The sequence below is a fragment of the Phaenicophaeus curvirostris genome, chromosome 1, assembly GCF_032191515.1.
Source record: "Phaenicophaeus curvirostris isolate KB17595 chromosome 1, BPBGC_Pcur_1.0, whole genome shotgun sequence".
In the NCBI taxonomy this organism is placed as follows: Eukaryota; Metazoa; Chordata; class Aves; order Cuculiformes; family Cuculidae; genus Phaenicophaeus; species Phaenicophaeus curvirostris.
The window spans coordinates 8,140,920-8,162,084 of record NC_091392.1 but is presented as its reverse complement, the minus strand read 5'-3'; the positions used below and the strand labels follow the sequence as shown (position 1 = coordinate 8,162,084).

General features: G+C 40.4%; 1 protein-coding gene across 4 annotated transcripts in view; it reads left to right on the top strand.

Moving 5' to 3' along the window:
* The window catches only part of GRM3 (glutamate metabotropic receptor 3), a 105,428-nt gene that overhangs the window by 63,816 nt on the left and 20,447 nt on the right, over positions 1-21,165 (top strand). For all 4 annotated transcript variants that reach the window (XM_069873784.1, XM_069873954.1, XM_069873868.1 and 1 more), the window contains one exon: positions 11,000-11,855. In XM_069873784.1, coding sequence (XP_069729885.1) covers positions 11,000-11,855 — 856 coding nt within the window. The remainder of the gene's footprint in view (positions 1-10,999; positions 11,856-21,165) is intronic.

Here is a 21,165-nt window from a genome sequence, read left to right as displayed (position 1 = left end):
GGATGTGAAGAACACATCTGTGCTCTTTTGTAGCAGAATTTCCATATTTCTTTTCTCTAGACTAGGTACTCCTGTGACCAGGCAACCTCAGAGGTTCTAAAGTTCCCCACCACTGTGAGCGTGCACTGTCCACAAGCCAAAGTTCCCCCTGGCTTCATTGAATCTGCAAAATTTACATATATGTCATTATTTTGGGTTAAATTAAATAAGCCAGTCCACATGACTTATAACCACAAGTGAGTGGTTAAACCAAGATTCAGTTAGACTAAGACCCTGCATCTAGTATTTCTAAGGGTAACACCAAGCCTTGATAGTACTGGACATGACTGAAAGAGGCCACTGGACTTCCATGAGCAGTATGATTTTCCCAGACAGAGCACAGGCCCTAATTACTGTATGAGTATCAAAGGAGAAAAATTTTCTTCTGTACTACAGACCAGCAGAGCAGTGACAGAAACCTCAAGGAGATTTATTAAACTGTTTCATAAACAGGTCAACAGTTCATCCAATGCTCATTTCAGTCACAATTACATTGTGGAACTGGCTCCTGCCCTTGCTGAGGCATTAAATCCCAACAGCTTGGGAGCAAGGCCAGTGTTCATTAGATATGCATGAGCACAGAAGCATTTCAACTGCATTTTATTCCTTTTTGTGTTCCAGTGTGTGGCTTGTTTGTGTATACATAGCAGGGACTACATGGTCAAATGGCTACCCATATCACAAGAGAATAGTTTCAGCCAGCAGAACCTCAGTCACCTTTCATACTAGAACTGGGTTTGTCCCGCTGTCAACCAGCTAGAGCAGCAGAGATGTTCACCAGTTACCTGGGTCTGATCCCTTAGAACAAGTAAGTTCCAGGGCTGGAAAAGAAACATCTTGAAAGGAGAAATGATAGCTACAAAGGCTTGGGCAACTCAAACAATTAAGGAAATCATTATTCATTGTCTTTTCTAATCACACAAAGGGAAAGTGAAACCAGCAAATGGCAGGTTGTTGTGGATGTTATAATCTAAATGAGTTTGAGAGGTGACCTAGAGATGACTAGAAAAAAAATCGGCAGAATTTGTATAGATATCGCCTCTGTCTCAGCAATTCCCAGAGCTGCAAGTATCTCAAGGCTTGTAAAATAATTTGCAACATCATCTGCTTGCCCTGTCCCACTAGTGGAGAGGTGGCAGTGGTTTTGCTGTACCTTTGGTCTAGTCACTGTGGTCAGTCTCTTTCTCAGTTCACCCTGAATTCAAGCCTGTCCAAAGGACATGAAGTAGCCTAAAAGTCACATCCATAAGAGCAGTTAAAGCTAAGGAAAGAGAACAGATATTTCCTTCCCTCTCAGAAACCCTGAGGCAGGCACATCATGCTCCAAAAACGCCCTAGGGCCTCTTGCACATCTGTCAATCTGTCCCTTTGAAGCCAGTCTCTGGTGATCACTGACATAAGACCAAATCCATATCTGAGGCAGCACATTGGATGCAGTACATGCTGATTATACCCAATATATACTAATGTTTCAAATTCCAAAAGCCTGAGTATGGAGCAGCTGTCACATGAAAATATAAAGTCCTGATAAGAAACTTTTTCATTCAGTGCACATGAAAAATGGCAGTACAACTGCATGAATATTGGTGCGTGGCCCAGTTTTCAAATTTATGAGAGATGATCAGACAATAGTTATATCTAATATTACTCTATACAGCTTCCCTGTAGTTGCCAATAGTTGTTCAAACATAAGATTTTTCTTACACAGTTCTTCAGAAAAATAAAGAGGTAGACACAAATCATTTAATGTGTCATTGAGTATTTTCCACCTAGAAAAAAAGTATTCAGTTGATTACTCGCCCTTGACACAGATAGTGTTGGCCTTTCTTAAGTGTTTCTTTTCTAACTTTCCTCTAGATTTCAAATTATTTAGAAAATGCGTAATTCATTCCTACTGCTCATCTTGTTAAGATAGACAGTCATGCCTTCTGTTTCAAAAGAAAATCCCTGTCAAGAACAGTAGACATTGCAGACTCAAGCCTGAAAGTGTGAGGTCTTCAAAGCATTAAAGATATGTGTTTTGGGGCCATGCCAGAAGAAGAGACTACTAAATCTCAGAGTAGATTCACCTGTACAGAGCAACTCCAATAGCAACTGGAACGGCGCCACCGCTGAATGTCAAACCAGTTCAGAAGATGCGTGTGCAAGGCCTGTTGTTTTAAAAGCACTTTGGCGCTGGCTGTTTCCAGATGTAGCCCTGTCAAGCATTTCTCTTGTGCCTCAGAGATGTAAGCATCATAAAGTCCACATAGAAGTTTCTTAGCCTTAAAATAAACCCATTAAATGCTGAGCTCTTCAGACTAGAAACTGCTTCTCCTTTTTTTTATCTCTTGTGAATTTGCCATTTTATTTCAATACCTTTTCTTCCCCTCCTTTCACCCTCCCTCTCCAGGTTTTTGTCTGGACAGCTGTCTGCCAAATCACTTCATGATACTCCTGCTGACAGATTTCTGCTTCTTTCATTATCCTTCCACCAAGGAAAAAAGAATTTGCTGGTAAATCAGCAATGAACATTTTTCCTACTGAGTCAGTATGCGAGATAGGCATTTTTTGCAAAGAGTAGAAACAACAAGAGAATGCAGAATGCTTAATTATTTTCTGGTCAGGCTAGGCTATTATCGTTAATGATGATCTGGATAATTAGTTTTTAGATGTTGTGTTTAAATTAGCAGTGAGCCCAATCTGCACAGCATTTGGTCCCTCAAAAACCAAGCCAAGTATTTTAGGCAACAGAAGAACTCATGTAAAAAAGACTGTTTTCATTATGTAAACTTCTAACCTGAGCTGAATATGGGATCAGAAGGTGAATTCTCCAAAGTCTGGAGGACTTTATTCTGCGTTCGTGGCTTTTCAGTCAGATCAGAATATTCACCCTCTCCTAATTTGCAACAGAAATTTCAAACATATTTTCCTTGGAGTTGTTCGATTACATTGTAAAATCGATAAGACAAATCATTCTTCTTTTGCACAGCAAAGCACCTGCATTGTTAATCCAAATGCTGTGATTAAAATACTAAGGTCAGGTCAGTCAAGAATATGCATGTGTAAACAGGAATATGACTATTCAAGTGCTGGATTTGTTCATCCTTAATCTTCTCAGTTTCTGAAAATTGGACCTGTCTTTTGAAATTGAAGACTGGGATCCATTCCCTCCAGTCAGCTCTTTTATAAACACTAAGACATTCTCTTAGGTGAGCTGAGCTTTGCATTCCACACCCCCTGTACTGATGTAGGGCCTTAACACTGTGTAAAGGTTCCTTTATGCTACCAAGTCACAAGACCTCCAGATCACAGTCATGGAAGTTGTGCCCAAATTATAGCCCCATCCAGAAAAAAATGCCAGAATAGAAAACAGTACCCAGTTGTCATCTCTTGAATTCCTTGCTATGTCTCAGGTAAACTGTAGCTAATCCACTAGAGAAGATTTGAAGGTACATTACTGCTAAGGCTTCTCCCCTAAAGGGAGTGACCATCCGGCATGAAATTCTGAATATATACTCATTTACTGGCCATCTTTTCCTGGTCATCATTTCTCTTTAGTCACACAAGTCTGCCAAGGGCTTCTGGAGCCTGAAAGCTAATCATCTCCATTTCTGTCCTCCAAGGATAAACCATTTTCCAATTAGTGTCTTAACAATAGCTTGTGACTTCCATAATCACTGAAAATAGTGCAGAATCCTTAGAAGAGCTACATTCATTTAAAAAAAAAAACACAAAAAAACACATAATATATGTGTTTCTGTGCATGGAACCAGCAGGGATATGGGCAGGAGAAATGTGCAGGAAGCTTCAGAGGTTCAGCAAGGGCCACAGACCGTGTTTGCTGTTTGTGCTGTGCTTGTAGAGGAGCTTTGCATTCAACTGTGCAGCGATAGCCTCTGGTGGTTTTGTGCTCGTAAAAGCTAAACCAGATCCTTATTAAAAGTTCTGTTCTGTGAAAAAGGCTACCCTCCACTAGTATGTAAGCTACTCGTGCACTTGTTGACTTCCTTGTACCTCCTTTAAGTGCATTCCCCCTTTGATCTCTACTTTTTTCCTCCCTTTGCAACCTCTCAGCCAGACCCCTGTTGTTGGTTCCTCTCTTTGTTTCTGTCCCACGTTCAGAAAATGAACATTCACTAGAATGAGATTTTTAAAGTGCCCAGACCGCAATGGGCATATCTTTCCTGGAAGAAGAAAGAAATATATATAAAAAAAACAATGCTAGTATCTCCTGGCCGTCTTCTTTGAAAATCCCAAGATAACTGATTCCTGTGTAGCTTTTTTTTTGTTTGGGATTTTTTTTTCCTTCCATGAGAGTATTTTCTCCTTTTGCGAAAGGCTGATCATATGATTTTACAGGAACAGGTAAGTAACCCATGAGATCACAGGCAAGAAGGAAGGAGCCCTACCATGTTACAAGTGGGAAAGGGTGTAACTGCAAGAGAAAACAACCAAAAATAGGAACTAGTTAGGGATATCTTGACATGACCCACATTCATTCTATGTCTTCTGACTAGGACTTGTGCATCAGTTAATGAGTCTCAAGTAACCATATTTATCAATGATGACTCTTTTAACTCCAGAAGCTATTTGCATGCTTTTAGAACCATCTAGCCCAGTTTTAGTTCCTTTTCTCATCTTGTGTAAATGTGACATGAGTCACCAGTCAGGTTTACTCAGAGAAGAGTGGCACTCCTTGTGCAAAGGAAGGTCTTCTGCACAGACCTCTTCTTCACTTTAACAGTTAACGTTATATGGAGGGCACATGCAACAGCTCACTGTGCCACCCTCTGCAGGAAAATGAAAAAGAAAAGATTTCCAAACAATTCTTCTCTCAGAGTAAAACATTTCTATGCATGTCCTTCTTGATTTATTTTTGGTTACACAGAACACGCATATATAAAGAAATTCCTGAGTCCTCTGCAGAAATCCTAGATGTTATTCTGACAGTATTCCCTATTTCTGCTGTTCGTTTCATAGATGCAATTATCTCACTGTTCAAACACTGTCTCTGGATGTGACAACTATTGAGTCTGCTGTAAATATTTAGCTATATTTTTCCAGCTTCATTGCCAAAATTTTCAGAAGAGCATGGCTGAAAACAATGCTGTCTTCTCCCATCCCCTTGCTGACCAAAAAAAATCATAATTTTTAATTTGGTTAGTAATTAATTGTCTTTTCCTGAGTTATTTACCTTTTGGAAGTAATTTAGTGAAGGAAAACACTCACTGACTGGTAAAGAGCCCTCTTAATACCAAAGAGAGAGAAAGCTGGTGGAAACCGCTGCTTCAGTTCTGCAATGTGTCAGAAGTTTACATGGGAAAACAAGCCTAGGACTCTTAAATAACTTCTCTGCTTTTGGCTTATATCCTTGCAAAAGACCTTTAACAATTAAAAACACTGGGATGCCAGCATAGCTGATGCATTCCTGGAGCTAAAGCTTGAAGTCCAGCTAAATCCAAATGGACATTTTCTGTTGCATGTGGTGACACAGCCCCTACTTAGACACTCTCTTCCATGGTGCCTGTTGTATTTTACCCCACACATGACACCCACAGTATTCAAATAGGGAATGAAGAGAAGACCTTCCAGGCTGACAGAGGTATTTTACCTCTGGAATCAGTAAGGAAATTAAGCTCCTAACTTCCCCTTGAAAAAGAAATCAGAGTTTAGAGCGATACATTATTTTGGGTTTTTTTTGGGTGTGAGCTGAGTAGCATTGTTTGACGTCTTCCTTGCCCAAATACTCCCAAATCATGTGAATATGTCAGAAATGCCTAAACTGAATCTCACTGGGTCACACTGTCATCAAGTTGAGAGCTGTGCCTTTGAGCTTACTTAATCCCAAGGGGACAGTTATGGTGGAGCCCATCTCTTTGCTGTTGTTCATACTTATTGCCAACAATGCAATCTGACAGTACTTTAGGCTCATAGAGTGCTGGGCTGTACCTGCAGGAACATATCCCGTAGATACATGGAAATTGTCATTTCTCTTTATTCCATTCTCATTAAACCACATCTGGAATGCTATGTCCAGCTTTGGGTCTCCTAATAAAAGAAAGATTTAATAAATACAGGGATACATACCCTATAAGAACATACTGAGGGAGCTGAGTGTAGTTAGCCTTGAGAAGAGAACCTTTGCTGGGAACCTAGTATCAGTTTTTCAGTACATATAGGTTGGTTATCTGAGATGCATGACAAGAGGATGGAGGAAAATGCGTACAAATTGAAAGAAGGGAGTTTCTAGTGAGACAAAATGTACAAGTCAGGAGCTAGAAAGATGGGGAGGATGTACAGGCCAGTGTAGGCAGTAGATTAGAGACAGATATCTTGTTTATTCTTTACATTAGGATTATGTTACCACTTACCACACGCCCACACTTCAGCCCGTTCATAAGCAATGTTTCTTTCCTGCCTTTCTAAAATGACAATTTGTGAAAAAAAAAAAACTGTTAAAATATTTTTAGATTTCAGAAAAACAGAAAAGTTAAAAAAATTAATAACTGGAGCAAATACTATACAATTTGAACTGCAGATGCCCAAATCATAACAAAAAGCCCACACTGTATATTACCATCATTTAGGAACAAGACAGAACATTTCTCCAATTGAAAAGCTTAGTTCCTCTGCTATAGTGATGACCTAGACATTAGGAAATCCTTGGGACACAATTTTGCTGCACTCTTGCTGTGGGAAATGAGACCAACAACTCATCCTCAAAACCAGAAAGACTTTCAGGAGACCAAAAGCAGCAGCTGAATCTCTGTGAGGGAAGATTGCACTTCAGAGGGTCAGAGATTTCTCCAGCAGAGACAAACCTCCTTTACTTCAATTCCATTCTGCTCAGCAGCCTAATTTACTGTCTGTTCAAAACATCCACAGGAGTTTTTGCCTGTCTCAAAAGAACTCTGTGAAATTAGATTCATTAAGCCGTGTTAAGTGCCATGAGATTTTCATGTGGTAAAATTTTAAAAGTGCAGACAGAACCGTCATCTAACAAGCCGCCTCTGCTGTCCAACAAATGCGTGATAAACACTCACGTATTGTGTTGAAAAAACCCTATCTGTTGTCATACTGGATATATATTTTTTTTTCCAAAGAACTCCTGTGCTCCCCAGCCTTGTACACATTCAAGCCACCCACGTAACAGCCTCTGGGATGTTAAGAAGGGAAATTTTGACAAAAATCAACAGAATTAATCCTACTGCCAGCAAAGAACATCATACCGAGGATAGGCAAAATGCTTGATGGGATTCAATAAATCCATATCAGAGTTTCTGAGACATGTAAGTTTTACCTACCTGACCCCATCTATCATCGAGACTTTTGAACAGCCAGAAATATACTTGGAAACCAGATTCACATGTTTGATAACTGTACCTAATTCAATACTTCTTGCAGAAAGGTATTGGGAAGCCCTTTTCAGTATTATATACTAGTTTGGCAATTTCCCACAAGTATATGTACTGTCCCCAGAGTGCAGAGAAGCAGAAGCGAGAAGTAGCTCCAGCACTGTGAGAGGGACATCAGTCTCCTCTGGCGCTACCCTAGCCAGTCTGTTTGCAGGATTTGCTGCTGCAGTCTGTCCTGACAGAGGGACACGGCTCTCACTGGCCTTTCTGCTCCCATTGGGTAGTGCCTTATTAATTACTTGCTGTCTTAGCAGCTGGGTGAAAGGCAAGTTTGCTTGGAAAGTGGACATTTTAGCACAGGACAGTGGCTACACTAATAAACTCAGCAGCGTGGGAGCAGATAAATGTTTCCCATCAGACTGGAAGCTGATTTTATTGACACACTGTTCACAGCAAGCTCTGCAAAGCAGTTTTAGACTTCAGATACAGAACAGCACCTGATTTTCAAGGGTGTAAAGCACTTGCAAAATCCGCTTCTTTTGACAGCAAAGTAACAGACTACTTGTTACTTAAGTGCCAACATATGAATTTCAGGCTCTAATTGCATGCACCATGGTTTGATTAAATTGCTGCCTGGAGCTTTGCCAAAATAGATTATTTCACTTAGCAAAAGCGGGATCCACACTGCAATTCTAAAGCTGTAGCAGGCATCCCAAGGCAGCATGCAGCTATTGTGTAGGTATGTCTCAGGTGTTTCAATCTCAGTGCACATAACTCTGGTTCACACTGCTTTCTCCTCTACTACACTGCAAAATAGACATAGCCTTAAACATCAGCTCTTTTCCAGAACTTGTTACTGATGCCTTTACCTTGTTGCTCGTTTCAGCAGGATCTGATTTTCAGAAAGTTCAGATCAGCAGGGAAATGGCTGGGAAAAAGGGACAGTTCCAAAACCAGCTGTAGCAGCCAAGAGCTTGAGACCTGACTTCTTTTGAAATATTAGTCAATAAAATCAAGTTGCTATAATATTTCAGATAATCCCAGATTTTGAAATTTCCAGAAGAGTGTCCTAATCTGTTTTAATAACAGATACAACTTCACTGAGCTCCTTAATCAGCCACAGCTTTCAGGGATGATTGGGTGACTATCCTCTATGATTAATCAGACTTTCTTATATATTTTAATTTTTGGTCTATAAAAAAACCTATCAGCTTTGCAGTGAAAGGCAGTACAGCAAACAGCACTGCCACAGGACAGCTTCCTTGTCCCTGTAGCACAGGAAGCAGAATTACAGGCAGTTTGCAGTGGTCCTAGAAGTACGGTGACCTCCAAGGCTCAGGGCTCCCTTGTGAAATGAGAGTGTAGTTCTGTTTCCCTGCACATGGATCCTTTTGCTGCTTAGACTAAAAGAAATAAAACCAATAGAAAAGCTGCTATATTTATTAGGAGTATATTTTTTATATATATATATATATATATATATTTTGTGAGCTGAAGGCTTGACTGTACACTGAATAACACTGCTTTAACTAGAAAAATGGACTTTTCTTTGAGTGCGAAATGCTGAATTATATGTGTACATATCCTTATTATGGTTCAGCTCAAATAAAATAATTCCTGCTAGAATAAACTGAGACAGGAATAGCAATTCCAGCCCACACGGTTCTGCAAGAAGTGTTCCGGAATAGCTGCACTGAGGACATTCTTATTACCTAAGCAAAGTACTCTTTTTGAGCGAAGACATGTGAAACAAACCATGTGGCTATGTGGGCATGTAATCAAAAGTTACAAAGACACAGAGTCTCCAAGCATCCATTGCACCTCAGTAATAAAACAAGCCTTTCAGTCCGCCCTGTTGCTTCCAAGCTGTTGGTTTAAACACCACAATGGAAATTAAATCTCACATTTCCAGTGTAATGCAGTTTAATGCATGTTACCGCCCAGCAGGGTGGTTAAGGATGCATCAGCTCTTTCCTGAAGGACAGTAACTTGTTCAGCCACATCATCTCCCAGCCACGTGCCTATACTCATAGGCAAAACCAGAGGGTGTTAGCCAAAGCTCCTCATCAGGCTACTTCTTCCAAGCAGTGTAGAAGCTGTTTTGATTTACTTTAAACTAAAATAAACCACTTCCAGAAGCTGATGCTATGAAGACATGCTTCAGCTCCCTAGATACAGTTACCTAGACTCGAGACATCAGGGCATCCCGCCTCCTCTTCCCTTGTACCTCAAAAGAATAGAAGGACAAAGATCTCCTTAAGCCTTCTGTTTCAGGTGGCCTGGGGCATTGTGGAATGGACTGTTTATGTGCAGTTATGCAGCAGAGTCTAGGCCAGACAAGAGATTACACCGGTTTACAGTGGGAGACAGAGCCACAGCTGGACAGTGATCCAATGTGTGCATTGCAGAAAAGACAGAATCTAAAGCTATAAAATCCCAAGACACACAGGTTGCCAAAAAGGAATAAAATTCTTTTGGCTTTTTTTAACCTGACTGCCTATTTTGCTCCTGACATCTAAGCCTTCAAAATTTGCCTTGTCCCACAGTACTTTTTTCAAAACAGTCTTTGCCTTTGCAGTCAGTCTGCAGTCAGATAAACATCTGGGGGGAAAGTGGAAAATTAATTTATTAGGCAATTTTTAATAAGTTGCCCTTAGGAATCTCAACTATGCTATCGCTTTTCAAATTATTTTGTCAGGTTGTACTCCAAGGTCGACTTTAAATTTAATTTACTGGACACAGCTTCCACACAGCAAGACCAGAAGACTGAAGTCTTCTGTTTGCTATTTAAGAGGCAATCAGAGGAAAAAATCTTCCTTCATTTCTTTCCAGATATAATCAGGAGCTACATCTCTATGAAAGTAGTGGAGTAGACTTGGGAATATTTAAGCAAGGGACATATCAAAAATGGAAAAGAAAAAAGGACTTTGGACAACATAAATCATACAAGAAGGACAATTAAAGATTATTAAAAGTTTTTATTATTTATGGAAAGCTGTAGGTCAACATGACATTGTGCAGCACTTGAGGAGTGTTAAAATACAGCAAATATTCCAGCTCAGGAGAACTGTAGAAAGAATAACTAAGGAAAGAAAGTTTAAAAGAATACAAGTAGGAGAGGTGAGTACTCAGAGCCTGAATAATTTGATTTAGAAAGCTCTGTAAAAGGCCTGTACATGTACATCTGTGATATTTGCATAAGAGAGACATTTATGCCTTGCTAGTGTATTTGGTTATCAAATATAATGAGTCTTGGAGAAGATGAATCACGCTATGAACAGGAAAGATAAGATATCCCCAGACCTTAATAAGGAGCTAAGACTGAAGTATATCATCTATTTGTGTCAATTTCTCTGTCAGTTTAAAAACTCAGCTCAACAGAAATAAAAGGTCCGTTATAGTCCCAGTGGGGACTTAACTGGGCAGCAGAACAGATATTCTGCACATGCATAGTGCACAACCCTCACCAGAGCACATTATCAACATCATCTATCAACACCCTTAATCTGCAATTGTCAGAATGCATTGTATTAAAATCACCGTTTATGCTGTTCCCTCGAGTTTTATTTTCAGTTTTATAAATACTAATCCTTAAAAACCCATATTGTCCTCCTTCCCTCTAGGTGGCAAATTTGCTCAGACTCTTCCAGATCCCCCAGATAAGCTACGCCTCCACCAGTGCCAAGCTGAGTGACAAATCCCGCTACGACTATTTCGCACGGACAGTGCCCCCCGACTTCTACCAAGCAAAAGCCATGGCTGAAATCTTACGGTACTTCAACTGGACTTACGTGTCAACAGTGGCTTCCGAGGGAGACTATGGCGAGACAGGGATCGAAGCCTTTGAGCAGGAAGCTCGCCTCCGTAACATCTGCATTGCCACCTCGGAGAAAGTGGGGCGGTCCAACATCAGGAAGTCCTACGATGGCGTGATTAGAGAACTGCTGCAGAAACCCAACGCCCGAGTGGTTGTGCTTTTCATGCGAGGTGATGACTCTCGGGAGCTCATCGCAGCTGCAAACCGATTCAATGTTTCCTTCACCTGGATTGCCAGTGATGGTTGGGGAGCACAAGAGAGTATTGTCAAGGGCAATGAGCACATAGCCTCCGGGGCAATAACCTTGGAACTTGCTTCCCACCCAGTTAAAGAGTTTGACAGATATTTCCAAAGCCTCAGCCCTTACAATAACAGACGCAACCCCTGGTTCAAGGACTTCTGGGAGCAAAAATTTCAGTGTAATCTCCAGAACCGAAAGCCACATAAAAAGGCTTGTGACAAGCACTTCACCATCAACAGTTCCAACTATGAGCAAGAATCCAAGATCATGTTTGTTGTGAATGCTGTGTATGCAATGGCTCATGCCTTGCATAAAATGCAGAGGACTCTGTGCCCAAACACCACCAAACTCTGTGACGCCATGAAGCATCTGGATGGCAGGAAGCTGTACAAAGATTATCTCCTGAAAGTAAACTTTACAGGTAATAACTATTCTTTTTGTATGTACAGAAGTTCATGTAATTAATGAAATGTTGATTTGTCACAGTAAGAGCCAGATGAATTTCCAGTAGCAACTATTATCAAAGTTCAGACAAGGGTCCTGTCACAGGAAGGGAGAAAGAAGACAGATGTGGAGTCTGGTAAGAATCTAAACAAAATCAAGCTTGATGTTCTTCCTGTTTCCAGCAGAATTAAGAGGTGGAGGTGGCAACAGCTGGTCTTGGAAAAATTACCTACTGCACAACAATTTCCATTTCATTCAAAGCCAACTTGGCTTCAGCTGGGTATATCTGGAGGCCAATGGTCATTTCACCACCTGCTACACCAGGCAACTGCCTTTTATGCCTGTGCCAAGACTTGGTCTTCTCTACCTCATTATTTTATGAATTTACACAATAGTTGGACCCTGGTAAATGGCTAATATCCTTGCAATAGTAAAGCAATAATTCCTGCCTAGAATCAGACTAGTATAAACTATTTAAGTATGTGGGAGGTTACCATTACTTATATACAGATCTTTAGGCTTTATGGCAAAGTATAAAAAGCCAGATTAAATATGTGCATGAGTTTTGTGGAGAGAGAGTGGATGATCTGGCAATGATAAACCCAAACTTCATGGGAACTGGCTGCACAGCACAAGACATCTCTGCATTTTTGCCATTACAAATGGCTGAGCTTAGGTTTGTTATTAATATTGCATCATAGCAAAGCTAAATAGTTGTACAGAGGAAACAAGTAAAGCATACAGCATCATGTCTTTTTGTTGTTACATGTCTAAATTTCTTCTGAAGCATATATACTGACCTTGCATTTGTATTATTAAACTGATATTCTCAGCTGGCCAAGCTGATGGCACAGAAACATCGTGCTGTGTTTTGTATGAGAACTAGCTCCAACTGGAATTGAAGGAATTGTTGCACCATACATATATGATGCATCATGCTCGGTCCCAAGAGACTTTCAATGATGGTCCAAAATTAATAACACTGGAAACTGTGTGAAACTGTCAGACTGGAGCTTGAACTTTTCCCTCCATCAGCAGTCTTAGCAGTTGATTCAGACCATCTCTAGGTAGTACTGACTATATAGACTATCCCTAGATCTTCTCTTACTCCTAATGGTGTATGGCTATTGTAGCCAAGTACCTCACTTTCTTGAGTATATGTAGACATACCTCCCAGCACATGCTGCAGAGCTTTTTAGGACCCCTGCTCTCCCAGCATCCCACTAGCTGACTTGTTTAGATCACCTCAGGGCTTCCTGCAGCTGGCACGCCTGGATTTCTTTACCATGGAAATCATGGAGGAGCAAATAGGACTGGTCGTATCCTACATCTTAACTCATCTCCCAGTAAGTGAATCAGGAGTTCCCAGCATTTTGCATATGCTCTGGTAACATAAATTCAGTCATAAAGATAAAATAATAATGTGCTTGGCAACAGCAGTTGGAAGTTGAGATGCTTCAAACTCTCATCTAAGTGTTGCATGCAGTGCAGCTTAAGCCACATGCCTGGCCTGAGTAAGATGATGCTTGCACGCATCATGCTGTTCAGTCTTTTGAAGATCCTCCTTCTAAGAATACTTACATACCAATGCATAGGCAATGTATATATGTATATCACATTTCATGCTGTAATTACATCTGATTTATTTATTAAATTCATGTGTTACAGTCAACAGCACAAGACAGAATGAATCAACAGAAAATCAGAAACATCGTTTCTCCTCCCCCTCCTCACAGTACTTACTACACAGAAACTATTTTCTCATTTGCCTACACTTATCCTTAGAGATATCTGAGCTGGGTCAAGACAGACTCATCACAAGGGATGGCAGCAGTGTGCAATGTGCTTCTGCCAGTGCCAGGGAGGCACTTCAGGACAGTAACAGCCTACATGTCAGAGCAGATAGTTCAGTAATTTAAACTTCAATAATTTTTAAACTTTTTCTAACATTCCAAGTATTTTTATGCACACAATCTTAATAAAATCAATTCTCAGTCTCCAATCTTGGTTCCAGTAAATGATTCCTAATCGTTTTTCTATTGTGCAGAGATTTTTTTAAGCACCCAAGCATTTTTCCACTCAGCACTTAAACATAAAGTCAAAATAATCACAATTTTCTGTGACCAAAGTCCAGGAAAATTTTTATTTAGATAGAACTAGAAAAAAATCCATTTTCATTTTGACTGAAATGGCTTTTATACTTTTTATAAACTGGAAGTTGAAACTGTTCAAGCTGAAAAAAAATTATTCAGAAACTGTCACTTTGCAGTTTTGAAAACAGAGGGTTCTTTTTTGAAACAAATTAATTTGTTTTAAAATCAATGTGGAAATCTTTGAAAGTCTGAGGAGCTTTAGTTTCAGTTAATTTTAATTTCCAATTTAAAGAACTGTCAAGTTCTTCTCCAATGGCTTTATTCCATATGCATATTTACTAGCGTGCAGCATGATTTGCTCCTGTTTCTTTATTATCAGTTCTTCCATTATAATGTTTTTCCATGTTTTGATGTCAGTGATTTTTGAAAGCAGATAAGTGATTTTTATGTAGTAAGAGAATCAGCAAATCTCCCATGCCTTCTTCATTACAGGAAGGTGTGACATTTTATTATATATAAATCTTGTCGTTGATTTCCATGGGACCAAGGATTCACCTCTGCTCTTTTCCAGTTGAAGAAAGTCTCTGGGTGTGTTGTTAATACCATTTCAGGACCCTGCAGCATGGATCATTTGGTCAATTATTTTCTCATATTTCCAGCTCCAAATCTCTGAATGTATTCTCAGTGCAGAGAGAGGATGGCGTGGCTGTATCCCAGTAGATAAACTGCAAACAAGTTGGACTGGGAATTTTCTTTCTTCTTTAGTCTAAGTATTGATCTGTAGCCACCAAAAGAGATCAGGCAAGAAACAGAACGTTAGCAATAACTACATGTGCACACACACCCCAGTTATTTAAGCAACGCCTCCTCTGCTGAAAGGTAGAGGTACAGACAGATGAGTCCTGCATGCATAAATCTGCAATTTGCCATGAGAAAAAAAATCTTACAAATGGCCCTGAATGTATTCTTCCAGCTTCCAGAAACACGTAGTGGTGTGTTTCAAATACACCAGTCTGAGGAAATGTTAGGGTTCATTTATGACTGGTGTGGAACTGTGCAACTTTAGACACTTGAAATAGTTTTGATTAGTCTCTGATTACAGTTAATGAAGAGGATCAGCACTTACAGGCTGCAGTTCACTCTCTGTGAGGTAACCCATATGAGGTAGCCCACATAAGACACGATTTGCCCACCCTTCTCTGACTATTGACTATAGATGGAGCTTAGAGCAGCTGAGATTCTCACTTGTCATTTAGCTGGAAGCCTGAAGTGAGAGTCTCAGGCACAGCAATAATGGGATCTGTAGGGAAATACTCAGGGACCAGCTAATAGCATGGTTGGAGCAGAGGACTGGTCAGGATTTGTGCAGTCTCATACTGCCACTGCTACTGACATGCTGTGTGACAAGTATTTCATTAATGTCTCTTGGGTCCTACTTATTTCGCACTTTTCATTAAATTGAACTAACTCCATAGAAATGCAGTGAGACATGAAGAGAGATTTCATTCCTTACTGTCTGCAAGATACACCAAGCATGCAATTTTCTTGCAAGTCAGTAAGATGTATATGACAGATGTCATGATATCCTGAAACCTTTCAGTAAGGGAGAAAAGAGGAGCCTATGCTGATTCACACTTCCAGCAGCAAGATCCGAGAATGCAAAGCCCAGACCCTAGATAAACGCCTTCTCTACATCTCAGTGCTCGTTTGGCCTTTCAAAGAGATATAGGCCATTTCATCTGCTTGATCTTCCCATGCTCTGCATTCCCTCCCGAGGGTACAAGTGGAGCACTTGATGTTCTGAATCGTGATGCTCTTCTGCTGATAAAGAGATGCTGGTTCAAGAGGCTGTTAACTTGTATTACCAGAACAACAAAGTGCTGAACATCAGCAAAGGGCTCCATGGGAGAGAGAGCACAGAGTAAACTCAGCTTCTCACTGGCACTCAGCCAATGCCTGATGGAGAGCAGCATGTGGAGGAGACCCTTGGGAAGACTATGAATCCAGGGATGAGGTCCAACATGAGGCAGAGCTCTACACATCCAGAAGCCTCCCTCCCTCAGAGTGATGGAGAGGCCAGTGCAGCAACCAGCTCTGCTAACTCGTTTAGCTCCTTTAAGCCACTGGGAAAACACAGAAAAAAAAAGTGTTAACAATGCCCACAGTGCTACTGCAAGACTCACAACTTTTGACATAGGTTAGCATGGGCAGCATGAAAGTGATGTCCATCATTTGCAATGAAGTGTCAGAGTCCTGCAAAGCTGTGCCCCACGTGTTGCTACCTGGTGTAGCAGGCTGGCCAGGGGACAGGAAGGACAACAATGATATTTGAGGACTGGCATTAGCCCTGTCTGGCCCAAGGTTGCTAAGGTGGTTGTGTAGGATAACAACATTTTCACTCAAGGACGTGAGGCTGGAGTCCAGCTTTTCCCACTGCACAGTTTACGGGGTTGATGGTATTTCAGGACTAATCCTGTCATGAGGCTGGTGCGGAGTGCATGGGCAGAAGCAGGTTGGATTTAAGGGTGCATGCTTGTCCACCTGTCTTCTGCAGCTACCTGAACCTCCACAGCAAATTGTAAGAGGAATTTAGCTAAAGTAGTAACTCTGGAAAATGGATCATTAATAATTTCAGGCAATACGTAATTTTATAGTACTCAGTGTCTTTTCCTGCCCCTTTCTTCCTCCACTGTTACAAAAATCACTGTCAAGTACCTCCCCCTAATGTGTTCAGAAACTCAGCTCTTCTGGTGCAAAGTCTATATCATCAAAGCTAGTTTATACTGGGCTAAAACCCCTCCACATATCTAACAATAATGACTTCTCAAAATGAGAAAATGGTTGTAAGTCAGGTCTGATTTGTCCCCTTTCATCCACTAGACTTTACAACAAACCTTTTGTTCCTTCCTGGTCCTAAGTTTCTGCATGGTTTATTTTCTTTCTTTTCTTCCTCCTAGCTGTGCCCCAGTCAACGCTCAAATAATAAACAGAAACACAAACTTACCTTCTTTATTTACTCATGAACACTGGTGAGTGCTGTGCTTGGAACATACTTTCACAGACCATTTCCATCACAACTCTTCCACCCAAGTAGGAAAGAGCTTGAAAGCCATGGTATGCAGCAGGCAGATGTCACCTCACTTCTGAACACAGCAGCCTTGGGTGGTCCCTGCTAGGGGATTTAGTCATAAATAGCTTCAAAGCTCAGTGTCCTGCCAGGCTCGCATGGAGCACAAACCAACAAACAATATGTCTATCAACACAAGTAGATTATGGATGCAGAAACTTCAAATGCCAGGTATAAACTTACAGCGGGGAGTACCTCTCAGTAGATGTGCAGGGTAAAGACAGAGCTCATATCCCAGGATCTGCAGCAGATGGCCCAGCTACTCTGCCATCCCACCCAATGAGCTCCTGCTTATCAGGTCAGATCCGCTTTGCCTCTAACACTCAAACAGCTGTAAAGTCCTCCTGGTCTTCCTTGTGACGCTTATTTGCAAAATAAACCAGAACATCACTTTCAGATGAAGGTAAAACTTTCATGGGCAGAAAGCATTTAATAACTTGTTAATCATAAAAATTTTAGAAGTGTAATTCATGATGGATTTGTGGCTGCCAGTAAAACCAAAGAAAACGTAGAGTCAATGACCCAAGATATTCATTAAAAATATACATTAAAAAGATGTCTAGGATTTATAGGAAAAATTATTGACTTTTTCATGAGATCATAAATGCATCATAACATTTAAAACCTTGAAAGCAGCTAAGGGACAGTTTCTGAAAGTATACTTGATACTTGCTATTTCAGAGCTGAGGAATAGTTGAACCTGCACAGTATTTTCCCATATTTCTCTCTTACATTGCTACATATGCACACAGACTGACAGTGAGATTTGGACAGCCTGGTTCTCCTGGTTCACTTCTAGTTTTTCCTTTCTCCAGCTGCCTCTTTGCAGACCTAGCTGCTGGGATCTGTAGTTCCTTTTCTTTGGGCAAATTTACCCCTTCAAGAGGTTCCTGGGCAGAAAACTCTCTTAGCCTTTCCTGAAACTTTTATTATGAGTATGTAGTCATATATTTATGTACTTCATTTACATACATGTAAATCTCCATACATATATATTTAATTGTGTATTATATAGTTTCATAATATATAGAATCATAAAGTTAAAGAAGCAGCAGAAAAACAGAAGCAGCAGAAAAACAGAAGCAGCAGGAAAACAGAAGCAGAAAAACATCTAACAAACGTGTCCACAAAATCCTAGCTGTAGGTAGCATGGCTCAGGCACAGGAACAGCCTTTTGATATGCTTTCTCATCTCTTGCTCTGGCCGTGGAGCAGTAGTAAATCAACATCAACTCACCTGCTCGCTTTTGGAAAGCAAGGGGGTTCAGCATTAAGCCACAGATGACAATGCCTCCAAGTAGAAGTCCTTAAGCTTGAGGCATGTAAGTAATAACACAATTACTAAGATCATTAAGTTGATTTGTAGGGTCTCCACACCAAAACTGACTGTCCCCTTAATGCACAGGATAAACAGCACAGAGCCAAAAGGCAGTAATGAGATGAATGCTGGCTGCAAACACGTAGTAAATAGAAAGCAGAGGTTACTGTATCCCACAATATGGAAGCCCCTGCCCCCTTAGATTTGCAACCACTTTTCATCTACAGTTTTGCTTTTTTGTTAGAAGCCCTTTCTCTAGCCAGTATATGAATCATCTCATCTCTTCTAGACTAATGGCACGTATATATCCAGCACTTTTCCTACAGAAGAAATTCAAGGGTTCTTCTACAGGCTGAGGCACTAATTTTCTAAATGTGTACATGTAATTACTCCACAATTCAATACAGGTTTAACGCAGTACATTTTTCTATCTGCTGCTATACATAGATTCCAGATGATTTGATGGACAACAGAATAAGCTAATGCAGCAGTTATTTTGTATGTATGAAATATTTACCACTTCTGCAGCTGAAATACGAAGCTCAGCTAAGAAAACACCTTACTTCACCCAGTGAAGGAATTGCACCATGCTCAGTGGAAACATGGAAATTATTAGTGTAAGAAAGCTTAGCAAAGCAGAGACTTCAACAAAGCCCTCACACAGGGTGTAGAGGCACAAAAATGCCATCTAACTCTGCAGCTGAAAGCTTATGGACTTTCAGGGTGGACTGTGATTTGTAAACAGCTGCATCTGACATCACTTTGACTCCATGACGCAGTATCAACCACACAATTGTATGGGAAGTTTGGATCAGAAAATACATACAGAGGCATGCACACAACACTTCCACAATAGTGCTCAGTTACTGTTCTTTAAAATTCAGATTTACTTAACCCAATTCTTCAGTAAAAAATAATGTTTGATGTATGATTGTTGAGTTTGCATTGCCAAAATGTGAACAGCAAATCAAAAAGCAGCAATCTTTGTCTAACAAAGGGGAGGGAAAGCCTCCTGCTGTTTAGGTTGCTGTGCTTACGAGTTGCAGCCTCCACAACCAGTGGGCAGTTCCAGAGTGTCTCTTCTCTCTTTTCCCCTTGCTCCTTTTCTTGTAGAGCAGTTACTGTTCTTGTAGCTTCTTGTTAACTCTTGCATATTTTCACCATATACAGGGTGTTTTGCACAGGATGTATACATGTTCTGTCTTGATTATGCCCTGGAAACAATCTACCCTTGTTGCCAACATTGAATTTCTTTGGTAATCAGTAGCTGACTATTTGCATGTAGTTCTGGACCCCAAGCACCTTCCTGTGTTTCTGCTACAGAACTCTCCCACTCTTTTCCTGTGGGGACACTTTCTCTGTGACTCTTTATCTTTTACAGTAGGTCATAAACTTGCTACAAAACACTAGAAGATGTTTGATTATGTGCAGAAATGTATGGGATGGGTTTGCAGGAGTCTTCTAGTCTATGCAGCAATATATAATTGCCCCTAAGATCAGAAGTTTGTGTTCTTGAATTCCCTTCCAAATCTATTCCTTTGACATACATAACTACAGATCATATGCCCTTTAAGTAATTTTTACCTATAGTTTCTCCAAAAGTACAATTTTTCCACAGTATTTGTCTTTAGCCCTGATGGATGGAGCAGCTAATTGCTGCTGCTAGATCTTGATGGTGGCATCAGCAGTGCCAGGACAGATCTCCACCAGATGTTGGCAAAATAAGACATTGTATGATGCTGCTGTTTGGAATTGAAAAAAATATATGCTGAAAAAGTTTGTTAAACCTCCTCTGTTACATTGGCACACCTATTTGAATAAATAGATAATGGCTAGTTAATAGCCCAGTAACTGAAAGAATAAAAAGCGATCTTTAAAGGCTCTTTAGAGAAGAAAATATCTCAAGTCAGACAAAGGTTTGAGGCAGTGCTGTTAATGTCCTTCTAGATCTGCGAAGCACTTTATCAGTCTAAGCCTATCAATGTGCCTCTGCTTCCAACACTAAACAGGCAAATAAATCAAGATTTTCTTTTTGCATTTCCCCCTGAGGTCCAGTGATTGTTGCTGCTGAACCGATTCAGTGGAGGAAAATGTTAGCAAAAATTATTTTGCGTTCTCAGCTTTATCTTTTTTTCCTGAGAGCAGAAGAATTTGCAAGTATTGATAGGGCACGCAGCTTGCATATTATAGGGTGATGCACACCAGTGAACACAGATGATGTTGAGAGAGTTGACATGATACCTTTGTAGCCAGTCTGTGATATGCATCAATAACCTTAAAAGTGAGGAGTTCTTATCATTTATCTCGCTCTTTTTGTACTGCAATTCATTGTCACAGTTAGCCCACTTTTACTTCTCGAGCGCTGTCTCAATATCTATTCATTCATGAGTTATACTGTATTGAATGTTGACTTGTCATTTTGGTAGATGTATGTTTCTAGCCATCATATTATTACATGGAAATGAGTAAAAAGAAAATCCAGGCTTGAACTTTTACAAAGGGAGATGAATCACATGTGGTGTTTGTGATTTACCTTACTGAAAATAGTAGTTTGATGATTTATCCATCAGTGGCCAAAATTCAAGCCAGCCAGCTTTCATATCTTCTTTGACACAATCCACTTTGTGGTCTGATAACTGGAGAACTATGGATGGAGGAAGCTATCCACCTTTTGGTGGCAATTCCATTTAGCCAGAGCCTACCTTTGGAGGCATTTGTTTCTCTCCAGTGACCGTAGGAGCTCTGTAAGA